The 18,256-nt window shown below is 35.1% G+C and overlaps 2 protein-coding genes across 8 annotated transcripts; both read right to left on the bottom strand.

Annotated features, from left to right (window-relative positions):
• Window positions 1-55: 55 nt before the first annotated feature.
• On the bottom strand, window positions 56-4,279 carry LOC123007195. 4 transcript variants are annotated; one of them, XM_044402330.1, is made up of 5 exons: window positions 3,489-3,770; window positions 3,161-3,431; window positions 2,048-2,180; window positions 1,708-1,996; window positions 56-1,651 (listed from the first exon to the last, which is right to left on the bottom strand). In XM_044402330.1, exons 3-5 carry the CDS (start codon window positions 2,127-2,129, stop codon window positions 121-123), a joined length of 1,902 nt encoding a protein of 633 aa, XP_044258265.1. In that variant the 5' UTR covers window positions 2,130-2,180; window positions 3,161-3,431; window positions 3,489-3,770; the 3' UTR covers window positions 56-120. The 4 variants fall into 4 exon arrangements, with proteins under 4 accessions (XP_044258265.1, XP_044258261.1, XP_044258263.1 ...); XM_044402326.1 differs by lacking the exons at window positions 3,161-3,431; window positions 3,489-3,770 and adding an exon at window positions 4,179-4,279; XM_044402328.1 differs by lacking the exon at window positions 3,161-3,431 and having other exon boundaries at window positions 3,489-3,772.
• Window positions 4,280-9,062: 4,783 nt separating this feature from the next.
• On the bottom strand, window positions 9,063-17,557 carry LOC123007388 (zinc finger MIZ domain-containing protein 1). 4 transcript variants are annotated; one of them, XM_044402666.1, is made up of 9 exons: window positions 17,385-17,557; window positions 16,679-16,894; window positions 12,773-13,653; window positions 12,376-12,722; window positions 11,850-12,323; window positions 11,438-11,767; window positions 11,120-11,386; window positions 10,863-11,044; window positions 9,063-10,354 (listed from the first exon to the last, which is right to left on the bottom strand). In XM_044402666.1, the coding sequence occupies exons 1-8, from the start codon at window positions 17,405-17,407 to the stop codon at window positions 10,904-10,906; spliced, it is 2,679 nt and encodes an 892-aa protein (XP_044258601.1). In that variant the 5' UTR covers window positions 17,408-17,557; the 3' UTR covers window positions 9,063-10,354; window positions 10,863-10,903. The 4 variants fall into 4 exon arrangements, with proteins under 4 accessions (XP_044258601.1, XP_044258602.1, XP_044258600.1 ...); XM_044402667.1 differs by having other exon boundaries at window positions 9,063-11,044; window positions 12,376-12,719; XM_044402665.1 differs by having other exon boundaries at window positions 9,063-11,044; window positions 17,385-17,556.
• Window positions 17,558-18,256: the final 699 nt, after the last annotated feature.

Genomic DNA, 18,256 nt, shown 5'->3' with positions numbered 1-18,256 from the left:
CGCAGTTGTTGGCTTAGATACGAACTATAGATAAGAACAAAAATCGAAATTATTGAAAATATAAAACAAAATTTATTAACCGTTGAAAATATAACTCTTGTAAGTTTAACAAATATAAAATTAAATACAATTCAAAAAATGACATATGGCACTTTTAATTGAAGTGAATAGTCCATCACAGTAGCAATATTTCTGCAACCAGTTCTGGATACATTTGCTATTGTCACCATACCTATTTGTACGACTAATATCACCTAATAAACGAAAATCCGGCTTGTCACCCTTTTGGTTAATTTCAATCGTCGCTTCAAACTTCGCCGGTGGCCTTGTCTCAAGCATAATTAAGAGAAAACTCACACTTTTGTTTTTCTCATTTAGGTATTCATCGGACATTCCCGACGAAGTGACTTTTTTCAAATAATAATGCGCACACAAATGACCTGTACTTGACGATTTTATGATAGTATTTATTTTCCAAACCAGATATTGCGCGGCTTTTTGTACGATTGGCGTCAAGGGGTTAATATAGGCGCGACCCTTACATAAACACCAGTGTTGATCAATAGCAGCATCTTCGCACGTGCGAGACTCTTGAATTTCTTTGAACAAAGAATGGCATTTGGGACAAGCTTGACTGGGATGCACCTTGTAACTTTGGTTGGCAAAGCGTATAACGTCTTGGAGTGTCATGTGGAGGTCGAAAGGAGTTGTGAGTCGTCTGGTATTAATGAGGAAATTTTGATATTCCTTTGAATACTGTTGTTTGAAAGTTGGAGGAAAATGGAGATAAATAAAGGGAAGTCTTTCTTCCAGCCATCCCGTATGAGTGTTTCGGATTTCACCGAATCTAAATCCGTGATCGCTGAAGAAAACAAGGATAGTGTTGTCCAAATGATTGTAAATGTCTTTTAGAAAAGTTTCAACTTTTTCATCCATTGACGAAGGCATGTTTATATTATCGTGACTAAAGCTATTCATCCAGAACAACCCAAATTTCGGGTAGTGTTTAATAGTAATAAAATCTTTGGCTAGATTCATGATTCTTTCACCGGAAGTTTCCGGTCCGGCACATGTATGCATCCCGAATCTATGAATCGAAGGTAATTTTTCAGCGACTATCATGTAGTGTCGGAAATAAAAATCCGTCGGAGGAGCCGCAAACCCTAACCTATTATTATAATTAAACGTTCCAATGAACGTCTCATCTTCAGCATAAGCAGTTATAAAGCCTAAGTCACTAAATTTATCCCATATTATATCACAGTTATTCATCGTATTCTTATCGGGTTCACAGTGTTTGTAAACTTCACGCCACCTTTTCCCCGTCAAAATCGCCATCAAATTAGGAAATGTATTGTCGTCGATTTTGGTGTATCCTCTCAGACTTAAAAAATCGTGTCCTTCTAAGAAACTATGCGTTTTTGGCATCGTACGGACTAGATTCAGTTTGGACATGCTGTCGATTCCAACGAAGACAACACTTGTGAAGTTCGAAGGTGGAAGTTGCTTTTTTTGAGGGGGGAGATCTCGAGGAGTAATAATAGCATGGACGTTTTTGTAGACTTCAATATTTAGTGAGTTTTTGCATTGGACTAGAACCACAGTATCGGTTACGTTGACGCTGTCTTCGAACGAAACACACTCTGAAAATCTAGACAAAAATTATTTTTAACACAATGAAACTAGAATATGTATGTTTATATATACCTAATTCCGTCATCAGACTTATTTTTTTCGAGTACTCGGTTAATAGAAGAATAACAACACGAAATCTTGAGAAAACTATACGTTCCTAATAAACTCTGATTTATATGCAAAGTAGTAAAAGAATCTGTTTTTTCAACATAAGACAACAGTTCTTTACGGGAACAGGGAAGGTAGTTTTCACGATGATAATATTTCCTCACTTCTTCATTAAAAGGATCATCGTTCCGAATTCGACATTTTGAGGTATGTATTAAGTATTTTTCCCCTCCCCATAGTTTAGTTCGGGAATCTGGAAATACAAATTGGTAAATTGTGTCTCTCTACAAAAGAGAATGTATACAATTTAGTACAAATTCTTCATCAAAGGTATGAATGTTAAATTGGGTGTAATAAAAAAAGACAATTATTAAAGTTAGAACCATACACAAAAGTAGACATTTCCGAGTCCCAACATTTTTTTTCGTTGGCCATTCCTGAAAAAAAATCACATTAGAAAAATACACAAACCCAAATATAATCCTACTCTGAATAAAGCATTTACGCATTGGCAATTTCTAAAGTAATCATCAATAAGTGAGGCCATTTGGTTTAATTAAAATTACGCAAATTGTGAATTGGTTGTAATGGACATTCACGATTTTCATAACAAGAAAAGTCAACTGATAACTGCTAAATTATAAGTTCGATTCCAAATTAAACAATGTCGACGTAATACATTGAATTTGTCGTTTCTTGTTTAAGGTAAATTAAGGCAATTACGGTCTAAAAATAGGTATCGTCGAAGAAATTACGTCAGGCTTAGCCGATATTAGAGTAGGTCATCGTAGACGCAAAGTTTGCCACTTAAACGGTTCAAGTAACGCGATTTACTCGAGTAGATCAATGACTGCGAGCGGATGAAGTCTTAATTACAACCTCACTACCAAATTATTTTGTGACATTGTCAAAGTTTGTGAATTCTGTTTGACATTCATGACTACGTCATTATTAAATTTTGAAAATACTTAAAGCTGGCCTGGGCCACTAATTACGAGTTCCTTTAAATTACTCAAAATTGGAAAATTTTTTGCCCCTGGAGACATTCATATCAATTTCTGTGGTAAATGTTCCCGTGTTTCCAAGCTGTATAATACATTTTAGCACCATAATAGTTCGGTCGTGACCTTTATTATTGCAAGACTGTAAAAATCGGTAATAAATTCTGCAATTTTTTTATCATTAGGCCTTCAAACAATAGCCATGTGTTGCACACTCCAACCAATTTTTTATCAACTGCTTAAATGTTTCAAATTTCAGGAATTAAACTACTGATAAACAATGATTATGGTTAAGTAAATTACTGAGTAACTTGTTAAAACAATAAATATTAGCTTTTGCTACTATAATAAACTGGAAAAATTATAAAATTCCACCAATTAGCCCCCCCCCCCCCACAAAAAAATCATCTAATTACCGGAGTGTGGGGATTTATGCACTCCACCCTTGCAAATTTCGATTGCAACTATCCTTGGAGTTATGCCGTCACGAATGTTAAGGGTGAATGGACAGCAAGCACGAACGTCGCAAACTAGTGTAAAAAAGGAAAAAACATGGGGGGGGGGTGAATGTGACGTCAGTACTTCGGGTGGAAAATTGGGTAGTTTACCCTAGAGTTCCGGGTGAAGTCCCGACTATGGCACCGCGATGGAATTTGGTGCACGTACTCGAATTAAATATAGATTTACCTTGAACGCAAATGAGGAAACAAGTTTGGCCGATCTTAAATAAATCAAAGTACTCACAATTAAAGCAGATTGATGTTTGTGCGTTACTCCCATTGTGATTATCTCACATTTTCTACCTCACAACCATGTTAAACAATGTCAGGGACGTTTGGGGTTTTAGCTTGGTGTCTGTTTTCGCAGAAGGCACTTTTGTCTCGTCCCGTGGTTTGTGCTGCTCTAACCTACAGCTAGCAATTCTCCCCCCGACTGACGCCAAACGTTGAAAGAGGCGGGAGAAAATGTTATATCGATCAACTGAGCAACGCTCGACATGGACCATTCATCGGAAATATTTACTTAAATTAATAATGAGACTCGCAATGACAATTTTATTGACAATGGGTCTATAACTAATAAACGAGGCGAGGTCGGATGCTAAAATATCCAGAATTCCCATAAACACTGCTACACTAACGTTTCAAACAGCGAGGGGAAAGTAGGTCGGGAGAATTATCTCGAAACACGCATGGGGGATGAGGCAATCCCAGATATGTAGGTATTACTGGTTGCAGCAGCAACGCAAAAATTTACAGGGTCGTGTAGTGTTATATTTCCCTTTAATCCTGGGACTTTAAAACATTTTTTCAGTCAAAACATATCGATTTTCGGTCACTTAAATTAGTGGAATTAGGGGAAATTAGTGCCAGGTGCGAGGTGGTAGATGGAACAATTTTTAGATGGGAAAAATGACTTGAAATTTAAAATTACCTTAACATTCTTCATTGCATTGTAAAAATACCTTTTACTGAACGTGTTTCTGAGCAGAAAGTCCATTTTGGTTTTTTTATAAAAAAATCTCAGTTTAACACTTCACACCCGATAAAAAATATTGAACTGAGAAAAACCATCGTTCGGTTATCAACGTTATGTCGATAAGAGATAGGGTAAAAGCGAAAATTACATTCGCTTCTATATTAATACAGAAGGGTCTTGCTAATCCGGATGAAGCAAATCAAGCTCAAAAAAGAAAAAACTAAGGCTATTGTAAATAACAGTCAAATGCCAGCATACAACCTATTTTCCGGAAAGTAAGCGCACAATTGATTGTCGTTTTATTTATTCGTATTAGGTTACTTATGGGTAGTAATAAAGTAAATAATTAATAATAATAAAGTAAATAATTCAATTTTGATCAGTATAGAATGATTGATAAATGATCAGTATTTTATTAATTTTTGCACAAAAAAATTAAAAATGATCAGTACAATACCGGGTGTCCCAGGCACGCTACGAAATAGGAAATTTACATGAGAAATTAGTTTTAATTTTTTTCCGACTGTAGGAATAACAGAAATCAAAATCTGATTGAGGGAGCTTGGAGTGCTATCTTATCGACATTTTTTATCGATTCTCCAATTAATTCTATTTGGGCGAAAACGGCCCTCGAAAAATCGAAACTTGAATTTGCCGGGTTAGCGTTACTAAGAAAAGTGAGTTATGTGGTTCAGCTGAATCATTTGCCTCACTCAGTTCGGCAAAATAATCGTTTAGCTTCGCCACATAAACAATCACTTTTACTCCTATTCTCTGTTCATAAATTAAAGAAACACCCAACCGGCAATAAGGCTCAAAAATTCAACCGGCAACGTTGTCTAGTTATATTTTCTAGTGGGAACGTATGTGTCAAAAAAATAAGGTTATGTTTTCTTTTTTACAAAGTTTGTTGACCAACGGAACTCAGAGAAGTCTTATATGGATTTAATATCTTAGATGGTATTGGGCGACATACGTCGTTGCGGTTTTTGGTTTTTCAGGTTTTAAATTTGTAGCACGGAGAATTGAAAATTGGTTCAAAAGGACCACCGGCAGACACAGAAGCAACTTCTTCTCACCCCGACGGTTTCAGCAAAAGTTTCAATGTCCCATTTGCATTGTTGTTATGATGATAGCGTTATTTTATTTGTGATAAGTTGATGGTTCTGAGAAGAACCGATTTTTTTAAAACTTGAATGTGGAACAATGCAAAACTAAAAGAAATTCTCTTTATTGGATTCATCATGATCTGAACTTGACCAAGTTGATGAAGAATCAGAATCAGCCAGATCAATTATTATTGGAGGAATGTTCAGCTGCAGGTTCAAAAAAAAAAAGTCAATAGAAAATCTAGGTTGGGGTAATCTTGTAGGTAGTTTTGTAGATATTGAGACTTCGCGAGAGTTATAAATCGAATTTATCCATTTTCTATGTATAATTTTTGCGAGAAATTAATTATCTAATTAATTAATTATAGTCTGACAATAAAACATACCTCAAGAATATCCCGCTTTTGGCTTTTTACGCCGATGTTACCGAAAAAATATTTTGAAGCTTTTCGTTAATTTGGCGGTCAGATAAATCTGGCGCTAACCGTTTCAATTCATCGCTGCATTTCACAACGGCTTCCTTCATTTTTGCGTTGAGCAAATTTCTTTGCTTTCGAGGCATTTTAGTGCGGAATAAATAAATATTCAAAACTGAATTTTGATGAAATTTGACATGAAAGTCAAAAACTTCAAATCTGACGCAAATTTGCAACCAACCTAACAGTGTGAAAATCTTGCATAGGGGATTTATTTTTTTCACCAACATAATGCAACAGGTTGTGTTTCTTTAATTTATGAACAGGGTTTACTAACATACCTAATATTACTATTAATAGTTTTACCCATCCAAAACCCGATTTACAGACATTCAAGTAAGCTCATTTCGTTTAATCCTGACATTCAGGGTCCGATTCCATCAAGTTCGAATTAGCCAGATTTTACTGCATTTATACAGGCTGTTCCGTCTAAACCCCACTTTAGAAGTATTGGGAGTTGGAATAATTGTATTTATTTAAAAATTGGTACATAGCCATAAACCAATAAGTCCTCCTAAATGAAAATATTTTCAAGATGGCGGCACTTCCGGTTATACCGGAAGTCGGTCTTAACTTTCTTATTTTAAATGGAAAGGTATATTTTTACTGCGTTTTTGGATTAATCGGGTTATTTTAAGGGAGTTTTCATCAGCTTTCCCTATACCTAAATTTAGTCCTTTTTGAAATATTTGGAGTTTTTCAAAAATTTTTGGATTTGCACCTTCCACTTTAAAAACCGGTAACTCTGTCATTTTTTAAGATTTTAAATTCATTTTTTCTGGCGTTTGAAAGAGAAAGCTTATATCCTTTTTCTGGTGTTTTCAAATTTTGAAAAAAAAAAAAACATATCCCAAAGTTTTAAGGTTACTTTTGTAATAATCTAAATACTCATAACTCAATTTTTTCAAATGAAATACCCCAATTTTTATTTTACTAAATAGAAGAGAATTTAATTATGCATTGATCTGTATTAACATTCCCTATACCTAAATTTAATAATTTTCAAGTTATGGACTTTTTTTAATACTACAGAAAATTTATTACTAGCCATACCCGTTTTCACATAGTTTGCTATGGAAATCAAAAATGTCAAAATTGTTTCTCAGTAAACGTCGACAGTGACTTATTAGTCTCAACAAAAAGTCACCATAACTTAAAAATTATTAAATTTAGGTATAGGGAATGTTAATACAGATCGATGCAGAATTAAATTCTCCTCCATTTAGTAAAATAAAAATTGGAGTATTTCATTTGAAAAAATTGAGTTATGGGTATTTAAATTATTACAAAAGTAACCTTAAAATTTTATAGTTTGTTAATTTTTTTTTCAAAATTTGAAAACAACGAAAGAAAGATCTAAACTTTCTCTTTCAAACGCCAAAAAAACGAATTCAAAATTTTAAAAAATAGCAGAGTTACCGATTTTTAAAGTGGAAGGTGCAGATCCAAAAATTTTTGAAAAACCCGAAATATTTCAAAAACGGTATATTTTTTGTATATTTCTTATTGTCAATGTAACTTTATTACAATATTAAACAAAAAACCTTCGTCAAAATTTCAAAATTATTTCAATCGTGTGGACAAAGCGTCCAATAAAAATTTAAACGTATTAATCATTATCTCCTTGAACACTTCCTTCTTTGAAAAACGGAACATATTTGTTGACATTTTATGTTGTAATTTTGACTTGTTTTATCTGATTTGATGATTTTATCTAATTGTATGTACAATGTAATAAATAATATTCCACAAACGGATTTTTACCCTTTTAAGATAAGTCGTTATCGGTCGATATCGGTAATAATTAGCACGTGCCGATATGAGTCAAAAATACATACAGGATGATTCTTAAATAGACTGACAAAATTTTATCAGAGCTTCCCAAGGATAAACGAAGACAAACTGTACCCTTTTTACGTTTATATCTTTTAGGGACAAAACCCCCTTGATCCGTGCCACTTACGGCGTTTATGAATTGTTGCAATGATCAAGTACATTTTCATCAAATTAATACCATGGTTTGCACTACCTGTGTTAATACTACAGAGTGGTTATAAATGATTTTCATCTAGCCAGCTTTGGAATTTTTTTGCATGTAACTTTATTTGTGCCGCTCTACTTTTTTGAAAGCTCTAGTTCTGTCATTAGTGTCACTTATTAATTAATACTAAATTGTTGTTAATTAAACTTTTATTGTTTCAACTAATTTCCAATAATAATTGATAATAATGTATACTTTGGAAGAAAACAAGTTTATAATTGAAGTCTATTTTCGAAGTGGACGCTTAGTAAACGGCGATTTTTTAAATTTTGAGTTAAAACAAGTAGGTACCCCTTTTTCGTAAAGCGGCATTTTTTATTTTACATGGAAAATTCACAGCTGGCTAGATGAAAATCATTTATAACCACTCTGTATTTACCATCAGTGGCGTACGCTTTACCTCAAAAATAACTTTAATAAATTTTATTTGGAGAACGATTAAACAAAGAATTTTTTAAATATTTTTTCCAGCATGTACTCATTTGATACTACCAAGGAAAAAAATTTGTCGGTCTATTAAGAATCATCCTGTATACACTGGACCAATAATCACGCCCACATGAGAATATAGTTACAATCAGGGGCGTGCGGTGCGGTCCATATACGCAAGAGAAGCAGTGCTTCCTTTAAATTAATTAAATTAATTTTGTCAAGATGCATTTTCGTAGCATTTTTACGAAAGCGTAAAATAAATTATTTTTTAACTAAATTGATAGTCAGTTTGCCAGTTAAATCTTGTAATATCTAGCAACTGCAGCTCGGTAGCTTTTTTCGCGGAGCATTTTCCGAAATATTTTTTTTAATTCTCATTTCAACTTAAAACCTTAAATAAGTAACAGAGACAAAAAGAGAGAAAAAATTTAGTGTGACCCTTACATACTTTTTGAATAAACTTTTACAGGGCTAGGTATTTTTTATTCTACATCTTTAAAGTTTCAAATGATGAAAAAAAGAGAATTCCGTTTTTGATAGCAGAATGTTTATAAACATTTATCTAATTTGTTACAATGAATGAATTGATAAATCGTGAAGTTACATTATATATTTTAAGACTCTCGAATACATTTTATCTCTTATTTTTTAATAATAGCCATTCATTGATAGCTTTTTTGCAATTTTTCTTAGAGAAAAAACTTTATAATTAGCACTTACCTTTCTGTACGAGTCTTTGTTGTGGCTAAAAGAGGAAAGAGTAAAAAAATAAAAAATGAAATTATAAGTATTAAAACTATCAGTCTACATTTTATTCATTGCACAAAACACTGATAATAAAATAGGATAACACAAAGTCAAAATTTGAAATAAAATATACAGGACTAATTTAGAAAATACTAAAAATAAATTTCCATTTGTACTGAACAATATAATAAAACACAATAAGTGTAGTAAATAATAATCCCCATAAAATACTAGAACGTAAATAGAAAAACAAATAGTCAATTATGCGTAGACATAATATTTCCTTAAACGAATGTACAATATATTTACAGTAATTAGCAAAATTCATATTACACAGTTTTGTTTTTCTACATAATAATTTAGATCTATATCATTCATAAGAAACAAATATAAAATTGCCAATAATCAGCTTGCTTTAAAAAAATTGCGTCTCGTTCTAAAATTGACAATTTTATTATATAATTTTAGGGAGGCTTAATACAAATCACGTTGAAAAGAGAAATTATTCGAGAAACAAAATTATCTTACGATATTGGTCCAAATCGGCGACTGAAAAAAGGACAGTTGTACAAAAATGAAATATTTAAAATGATATGTTAAACATTGGTCTAAACGATGGAATATCACCTTCAGAAAAGAATCGTTACATAATTTTTTATGTAATTGGTCCATTGTCGAAAATAATTTATAAAAGTTCCTTTTCTGAAAATGAAGATGGAAATTTTGCCGAAAAGAATAATAAAAACAATAAATTATTGGCAAAATTTATACTGAACTTATTAAAAGTTTACACCGCGTGATTGGATAAACTTTTGTATATGTTGTCATGTGCCTGTAAACTTTCAATAATTTGATAAAAATTCTCTACTTTGGCTAGTTACATACAACTTATTGACATCTATTCTGCCTACCTTTTAGAATGAGTTATTCTTGGCAATAAGAATTACGCAATTCTAGTGAACCTGATATAATTTTGTATCAATACAAAGTGAATACATTTTTGCTTTTAGGAACTTGGACCCTACTTAAAATCAATACAAAGTGACAAACACGTATAAGGATTTGGGAATAAAACTCAAATTGTATTTAACCAAAATATATTTTTATCACATCAAATTAACTTTAGTGAAAACACACACAAACAGCAGCCACACTATAACATAATATTTTTGTTTAATACAAATTCAAACGACGCTAAAGAACCACGAATATAAATATATAATTATCAAATATGTTAAAATTACTTATAATTAAAGTTTTATCACAGTCTCAGAGTTCTCAATTAATAATAATATTATATGTGGATGCTTGTGCAGATATTTAAGCCTGAAACAAATAATACAATCAAAATACAATTTGAAATTTCTACTACTGTCATGTGATTGTGTGGAATCGTTACACGTGTTGTCTGCTGTTATATTAGGTTCACTGAATCGAATACAGCAGATAATACTTGAAGCCTATGCACATCGAGATGCAAAAAAACCGACAACATCGGTTGTTTCTAGAAGTACTAGATCGTTTGGTTCCAACTTCTATACTATAGTAAGTATATTCATGTAGTTAATAATATTATACTAAACTGGCCATCACGAGTCGCTTTTTATTCCACTGGTTACTCATATAATACAATAAAATTTTGGCATTAAAATCAAAATAGACCTTCTCAATAATTTAAATATATCTCAATAGACTTTATCAACCAATGAAATAAAAACTCACGCCATTCTTTTAAGTAGTTATGTACAAATAATACAGTGAAAATAGTTTGATTTAGACCTTTACTTCAATAATTAACACGTTTAGATTGTTTTATCACACTTTGTTCACTCACATGTCCACCACGAATCGTGGTCGTGAGCTCAGGAACTCATCTTATTCGAACAGAGCAAGGAGGTCATCACTTGCCGAAGTGTTGGCATGCCCTGCACTGCTACCACTAGATGGGGGCGTATTGAGGTCAGGAGGATCCAAATACGACAACAACTCCATCGGATCCACACTATCCGGCAACAACTGCAATAAAACAACTCATAAATACCATTCCTTTTTTACAACACAAGTAAATTTTGAATTAAAAAAAAAACTTACATTGAGTGCTTCCTGGCCTGTGCCTTCGCCATCGATAACAGCAGCTGGGTCAAAGTTCAAATCTGATGGTATTTCAGGAACTGCTTCATTGTTGTTCCCACTATTATTATTACTACTACTATTTGAACTGTTACTGTTATTGTGGTGATCTGTCGCTGGAGGTACACTAGGAGGGCCTGTCCCTCCCGGAGTGTGTGCCGATCCGGGCGTTCCTCCGGGAGTGTGAGGCGTGTGAGGGGTGTGTGGCGTGTGGGGCGTATGTGGCATCTAAAACACACACATTAACAAAATAAATTAATTAGAAATAGAAATTTTTACCTGTTCGTTCAAACTCTTCTCCATGGCGTTTAATGGATCGAGCGAATTGACCGATTCGCTCAAATGGGACAAGGGGCCGTTCCCGGCCGAATACTCATTGTTTCCTGAGTTGGTTGACGATCCGAAGTCGTACTGACCGTTCCGAGTGTTGTTGTAGGAAGGAGGGCCGTTCATCATTGACCCGCTTGCAATACTGTTCATGTCAGGAGGTATATAGGGAGACATTGCTTGCGACATGTCCCAGTTGTTCATCGTCGGCAGCGTCATACTACCCGGAGACATCGCTTTGTTCAGGCGTTTGGCTCCACAGGAGTCGTTATCGTCCTCCATCTGAAATTACAATTTTGGATACAAAATGTAAAAAGCTGTAACTCTGCACAAACCACATTTTCGGTCAAGTCAAGTCACTCACCTTAATCGTCGCCCCTAGGCCTTTGGCCGCCTTCCAGTTGGCCGAGCTATCAATCGTGACTTCGTCCACTTCGCTGTTACTTAATGTATTCAAAATTCCCCACATGTACTGATCTACTTCCAAGCCTTCCAACTGTGCTGGCTTATTACAGACCGGACACCTCCATGCGCCCCTCTCGCAGTTCATTTGGAGATAAGACTCCAAATCGAAGCACTGGATGTGTTTGCAGTCGTGTCCTCTCGCTGGCAGTGTTATCCTTTTGTAGGTGATGGGACATTTGAGGGACACTTTGAGAGCGGTTTGCTCGACAGCATCCCGGTCTCGTTCCATATTCGGACCGGAACCAGTGTTGCTAAAGTTTCTTTTAATTTTCGCTATACAATGATCTGCTGTAAGGAGCCTTTTCCGGAGGAGACCTTGAAGTACTGATCTAACACTGGGTCTATGTACAAGTTGTAGGACGAAGAGATGCGACTAGAATTGAATCAATTAGGTAAGTTCTAAGAGTATTTAATGATACACTTACACAACAACAAGCCGAAACTGTTATTTGGATAGTGTTTCGCCCGGGTTGGCAGACATCTTTAAGGTACAATGGTTTATGCGATGTCTTGTTTTCGCCCCGATCTATAATAAGAGGTGTTGCGTTTACTGAAACTTGTACGGAAGCCGGCCAATTCGTGTTCATTTGTCTATCTTCGTGGTGGAAGCACTTGAGTTGTAATTCTAAGTCAGAACGCCACATTAAAGTCTGATGAACCGTCGGTTTTAACTGAAAAACGTGATTGCTAACCGCGAGATTGTGTTCTAACCGAAAAGGTGGCAGAATTATGCCGTCTCGGACGGGGAAAGTTAACCGAAGTTCGTCATCTTCTGAAACAAATGATTTAGTTATGAAACCTCCAAATCGTATTCTATCATACTTTGACTGGGAATTATAGGTTTCATTTCGTTGAAGTTGGGTTTGACGTCCGGGTTAGGGCTAATATAGGGTGGCATACTACTCGCGGGGGTTAAAGGTGGGGTGGGGTTGCCCGGGATTGGGCTGTGCTGGTAATTCATGTTGCCCCTCATGGCAACATCTTGCTGGAACTGGTTCGTATTGCCATATTGTCCATTCCGCGTCATGTATTGCGAATCATTCGAAAACTGATTCATGGGTCCGTTGGGGAAATACTGGCCTTGGTTGGTGTACGGCGGGGTGGTTTGTCTTAGCGCCGCTGCCCCCCGCACTACAGGCCCCATCCCTGCCGGCCCAAAATTCCCGCTGGGCCCCAGCGTCTGCTGGGAGGGGTACTGGTTGAAGTTGGGCTGCCGCGTCCCATAGTACTGACCATTGGGGTTGAAATTGGGGTTCATGGTGGGGCAAGGGCCCGAATTGGTGTACTGTTGTCCCCGTTTCTGCGACATGTGCATGGCGGGGGACGGATATGGGGTCATCCGACGGGGGTACATAGAGTTGTTGGTAGGCCCCGGCGATTGCATGCCCATTTTGGGGCCCATGTTGCCCATCATGTTGTTGTGCATATTGCCCATGCCCATATTGGCCATGTTCGACATGGGGTTCATGGTGTTCATGCCGTTCATGCTGCTCATTCCGTTCATGGGTATCATGCGTTGCTGATAACCCTGAGAATACTGCTGGGTAGAGAATTGGCTGTTGTCTTGGAGTGCCACCACGCTGGCGGTGGCGGTGGCCGTTGCTGTCGCAGCCGCTACCATCGCAGCTGTTGACAGGGCATTACCACCTCCGTAACCTCCCTCACTACCATTCATACCATTACCACCACCATAATTTCCAACCCTGAAAACGACACCTCATTTCATTATTGCACGCAAAAACGAATATGTCGTACACTTGTTTCACAGCTAGCATCTACTGTTTCTAACTTTCAAAATTCCAAATTCAATTAATAAATTTACCAAATTGTTTTGTCACAAAAGAAAATCCCTAAAAATATTACCAAATAAGTACAAAATTAGTCGGTTAGATAATATTCCTCAAGTTTTTTTTAATCTAAAAACTATAAAATTTGTTTGTTGTTGGACACAATTTGTCACATAAGTATTTAAATTTTATTTTATTTTATGTATTTATGTAATTATGTTAGTAGCTAATCGTATTAATATTTTTATTTATAACAACTTTTGATAAAATTATAAATCAGGCTGTTGCACGTGTGTATTTCACACTAACTTCATAATGTAGTAAAAATTAACAAAAAAAACTTTAAACAGCGCTTAAAATGGTGGTTTTGAAGCAAATTAAGTAATTATATCTTTTTGAACGCATTTTTAAAAGAATCTTTAAGTTTGTTAACGACTGTGTGTATGCCAAAATTGAAATAAACCGTAGATAACTTCTATTTGCATTGTAAACAGGTGGTAAAAAACAGCAGGTGATCACGTTAATTTGCTAAGATAAGATTAGATTAAGATGTCCAGTAATATCAATTTTGTAATTCCCTTAAAAATTGTTAAAGATGTCACAGAAATCTAAGAAAAAGCATAAAAACCGGTAAACAGAACGTCTTTATAAAGCAATACAAGCACAGCAAAAATGTTCCAATTTTCTTCTATCAATAACAAAGTGGTGTAAGATTCAGTTTTAGATAACTGAGCTTTATCACATATCATGTGAACAAATCTTCGTACTGAATGTCAAATAGATATTTACGACAATAATTAAGTTTTGTTTCTCATCTTATTTCGTGCAAATTTTATTACTGTTTATCAACATCGCGATAATGTGCTTAGTTTAGAATGAAACATAATATTTTTCATATTTTTTTAATAAAGAATCGTTAATGGTTGTATGACTTCGTCCTTGATCAGATAAAATTATACAAATCAGATTAGTAAATTAAATGAGGCGTTTTTTAGGTTGCCTAGGTAGGTACATAAAAAGAAATTAAAATTGTAAAATATAATAAATTTGCGTAAATATTAATTAACGCAGTTAAAATTTATATTTCGAGAGAAAAATTCGTTGGCCCCAAAAAAAGACCATGGCTGTATTCAAACCGGTGACATTTTTTTCTATTCTTATCTGCGACCAGTTTAGGGGGAAATCTGAGGGTTGTATTTACCCATCACAAATACACTCGTGTTTTCAATACCTGACGAAACGTCATCCCCTAACAATTTCAAGAATTGTTGTCAAGGACTAGTACCAACTTTCTACACATATTTGAAGGCCAAATAAAACAAGAAACAGACACAGTTTTAATCAAGAGCTCAATTTCTCCAAACACGATAGAAAGGCGATTTTTCAAGAAGCTTCAAGTGAATTGAATAAAATATATTTAGTTACAACCCTCGACATATTGACCCCTCTGTGTATGTTTTGGGGACGTAATTGGAACGAATTGTGGTTATATGACGAGTGCTTGGTTAAAAAATCCAGTTTTCAATTTTGTACATTTTATTTTTTGGCTATACCATTACTTTTGCAATACAATTTAATTGTCAATACAAATATGTTGTCAATTTTCTCCAAATATGGCTGGAATAATTTATCTACACTAACTCGAATCCAGCCAATCGGTCTATTGTTTGTCACATAGCGTGCAACTCCCCCTTGTAACCCCGACAATCTCCCTTCTGTTGCATTGTTTAGCTTTACCCACCGGTTAAATGTACAGCCATATTTCCTCACCATCGAAAAATATAACCGACCAGACGTTAATGTTACGAAAACATCCAGGGTGTGAAATGTTATCAGCTCATTATTTCTGTTATCTTTACAGGTGCGATTGTTGGTTACAGAGGTGTTATATGTTTTTATTGAAAACAATAACTGCAACGTGTGTTAAACCATTTAAAACATTAGTGGAATTTTTTACGTTTACACAAAACGGATTTGACGAATGGTTCAATCGCTCACAGTTTTTAATTTGATATTGTCTACAAAGATAACAATGCGCGTGGGCGTGTCACAATTGATTTTTCAAAAAAGCAAGTAATGATTTCTTATCGAATTATCGAGAAAAATATTTTAATATCATCGTATTTTCTTGGCCCAGATTGTGACTAAATCAATGTCTTTTAATATTTAAAGCTCAACTCGATTCGTCAATATTCTTTCTAACTTATTTTAAACCAAAAATAACTGTATTCGTCGAATATTTCGAAGTGCATATTTTAAGCTTATCGAACTTTAAGAGAGAAAAACAGAACGAACTTGAAATTGTTTACAACACGTGCGCTCCTAGCAGATATGTAAACGATGCGAAAATTGCTCCGATTAGCACTCACACATCCTTTTTATTTCTAGGAAAATTAAAAAATTGGTTGCACAATAAGCGATAAAATAAACATATTTCGCCTCAAATACTGCGGAAAATATAGTTTTACACAAAAAGTAAACAAATATCAACAATGATCCACACTCTAAACTGATGTTTTTAAGGTTGGATAAAATACAAATTCAAGATATTGCAACTCAAAGTTTAGTTCAGCTTTCAAGTAAAATAATTTTATTTTAGTTTTGTATTTGTACACATTTTTAGTCATTATAAGAAAAGTTGCTTTAACTCATCTAAAGTAGGCCATGCGAAAATGACAGTTGTCGAGTAAGTCGACCATCTTTTAATCAAAGTGGTAGGTGTGTATCGATTGTCAATCCCTATTTAAAAAAAAACTTAAAATTTTGGCATCTAATTAATTATTTTACGATGTGGGTTGCATTACAAAGATAAAAAATTAGTATCATTGCAATTTAGACGAACAATATCCATGTCTATTAACGTAATGCCCGACCATTTCGATCAAATCTTGGGTATGGTAATTGCTAATTTTTGGCGGGTAGTTTGAATTGGGGGACTCACCCAGGCCCGGTCTGCCTGTAGGCCGTTTGGTAGGAAGGCTGCTGCTGTTTGAGGGTGTTTCCGTAGTTGGGATTTCCTGCAGGTGTCGGGCCACCCGAGTAGCCTCCGTGGGGGCCCGACTGAGTAGACGTGGTGACTCCCCACACCGTGGTCACGACTGACAACTGCTGCTGGGCCGTGGCGCCCGCTGGCGACCAGTCCCTGAAACAGGCCATGCTGGTTACATCGAAGGCCTCATCCACGTGGTGATTAGTCAATCTGCAGAGCGCTTATGTGACACATGGCTGCATAAAATCCAAACATCACACACGATTATCCCAATTTTAATTACACTTCAAACACTAAACCACGCATCCGAGTGGAAACACAAATTTTTTGAAAATTTTGATCCGCACTAGACAAGTCCAAGGATTCGTCCGGGGTTGTTAGTGAAGAGTATGTTCCACATTAGGGCACTTTTAAAAAAAAATCCAATTTGGAGTCCAATCCAAGTTTGACACTAATCCCAAAAATTCAAGTCAAATTTTTTCAACCACACTGATTTTAATCTTTTTTTATTTTCTATGATCAAATATCCAAAAGAAGGGCACACATTGAGAAACAGAAACACTTCACTTTAGTTCACAGTCACTCAAAATCCAAAATCTCGTGGCGCGCTTTTCGACCTGTAAAAATTTTCAAAAAATTTAGGAAAAATTATATGTACCTGTAGGAAGTATATCCCAGCATTTGAGGGTAAACATAAAGATAGTCAATGTTTGAGACACTTTTACACGATCATAATATTTTGTTAACACAGTTTTGTACCGGAGCGAGCGTTTTAACGCGCGCGTACTACACAACCGGAACGCGACGTTCAACTGTCTGCCTGTGAGAGAAACAACGGCACGTAGTCAGCTATGGAGGGGTTCAGGGGAAGTTGACCCGAGCTCATTCTCCTCCATTCCATGCGGCCACAATATCGGTTATAGCGGGCGGTGTTGCCAGCTCACTGCGACCGATACCGTGGGTGGATAATTTTCCTTCTCTTTCTATGCACGCAACTCGGAATCAGAGGCGGAGTCGTTAAAATTGCGGCCCGAAGGGATTTCCCAGAAAAGACGAAAAAAGGACAATTTGGCAACAGTGCTTCCAAAGTTTTTGAATGTGCTGTCATCAACTAATGTACAACAACAAAAAACGGAATTCGATCATCTTCTTTACTCATTTGTAGAATTTTGTCTGCATAAACCGTGCGTTAGCTATCCTCTTCAAGTTTCTATATTGTCAATTAATTTTGACGTCATTTTCTACTTTGATCAAAAATTTAATTAGACATGGTAATTGTTTTCTTTTTTTTTAAAAAAAAGTTTAAATGCACCAAAAAAACTATGTGTGTGATTCAAATTTTCTACACTTTAACAAAGATGAGAATATCTGTTTCTACTTCAGTTTTTTTTCTTTGTTAAATAGTGTTTTTTCACAACTTCTTTTTCTAGATCTAGTGTCTGGAAAAATATTAAATAAATTTAAAAATTTCTTAAAGAAATCCAACTAAAATAGAAATTAAAAAAAAAACAAAATTGCTGTAATAGAAAA

Source organism: Tribolium madens, unplaced genomic scaffold (genome assembly GCF_015345945.1).
Source record: "Tribolium madens isolate multiple individuals breed KSU strain unplaced genomic scaffold, Tmad_KSU_1.1 Scaffold_3;HRSCAF=73;Tcas5.2_LG2, whole genome shotgun sequence".
Classification (NCBI taxonomy): domain Eukaryota; kingdom Metazoa; phylum Arthropoda; class Insecta; order Coleoptera; family Tenebrionidae; genus Tribolium; species Tribolium madens.
Note: the sequence above shows the minus strand (reverse complement) of the source record. Positions and strands in the feature narration are given on the sequence as shown.

Excerpts from the sequence above, each read along its gene's own strand:
- LOC123007195 (XM_044402326.1), bottom strand. The coding sequence starts at position 4,244 with ATGGACTTTCTGCTCAGAAACACGTTCAGTAAAAGGTATTTTTACAAT. Across the intron at positions 2,181-4,178 it reads ATGCAATGAAGAATGTTAAG|GAATGGCCAACGAAAAAAAA; the intron begins GTAATTTTAAAT and ends ATTTTTTTTCAG. Across the intron at positions 1,997-2,047 it reads TGAAGAATTTGTACTAAATT|ATTCCCGAACTAAACTATGG; the intron begins GTATACATTCTC and ends TTGTATTTCCAG.
- LOC123007388 (XM_044402666.1), bottom strand. The coding sequence starts at position 17,407 with ATGCTGGGATATACTTCCTACAG. Across the intron at positions 12,723-12,772 it reads ACCTATAATTCCCAGTCAAA|AAGATGACGAACTTCGGTTA; the intron begins GTATGATAGAAT and ends CATTTGTTTCAG. Across the intron at positions 11,387-11,437 it reads AGAAGAGTTTGAACGAACAG|ATGCCACATACGCCCCACAC; the intron begins GTAAAAATTTCT and ends TGTGTGTTTTAG.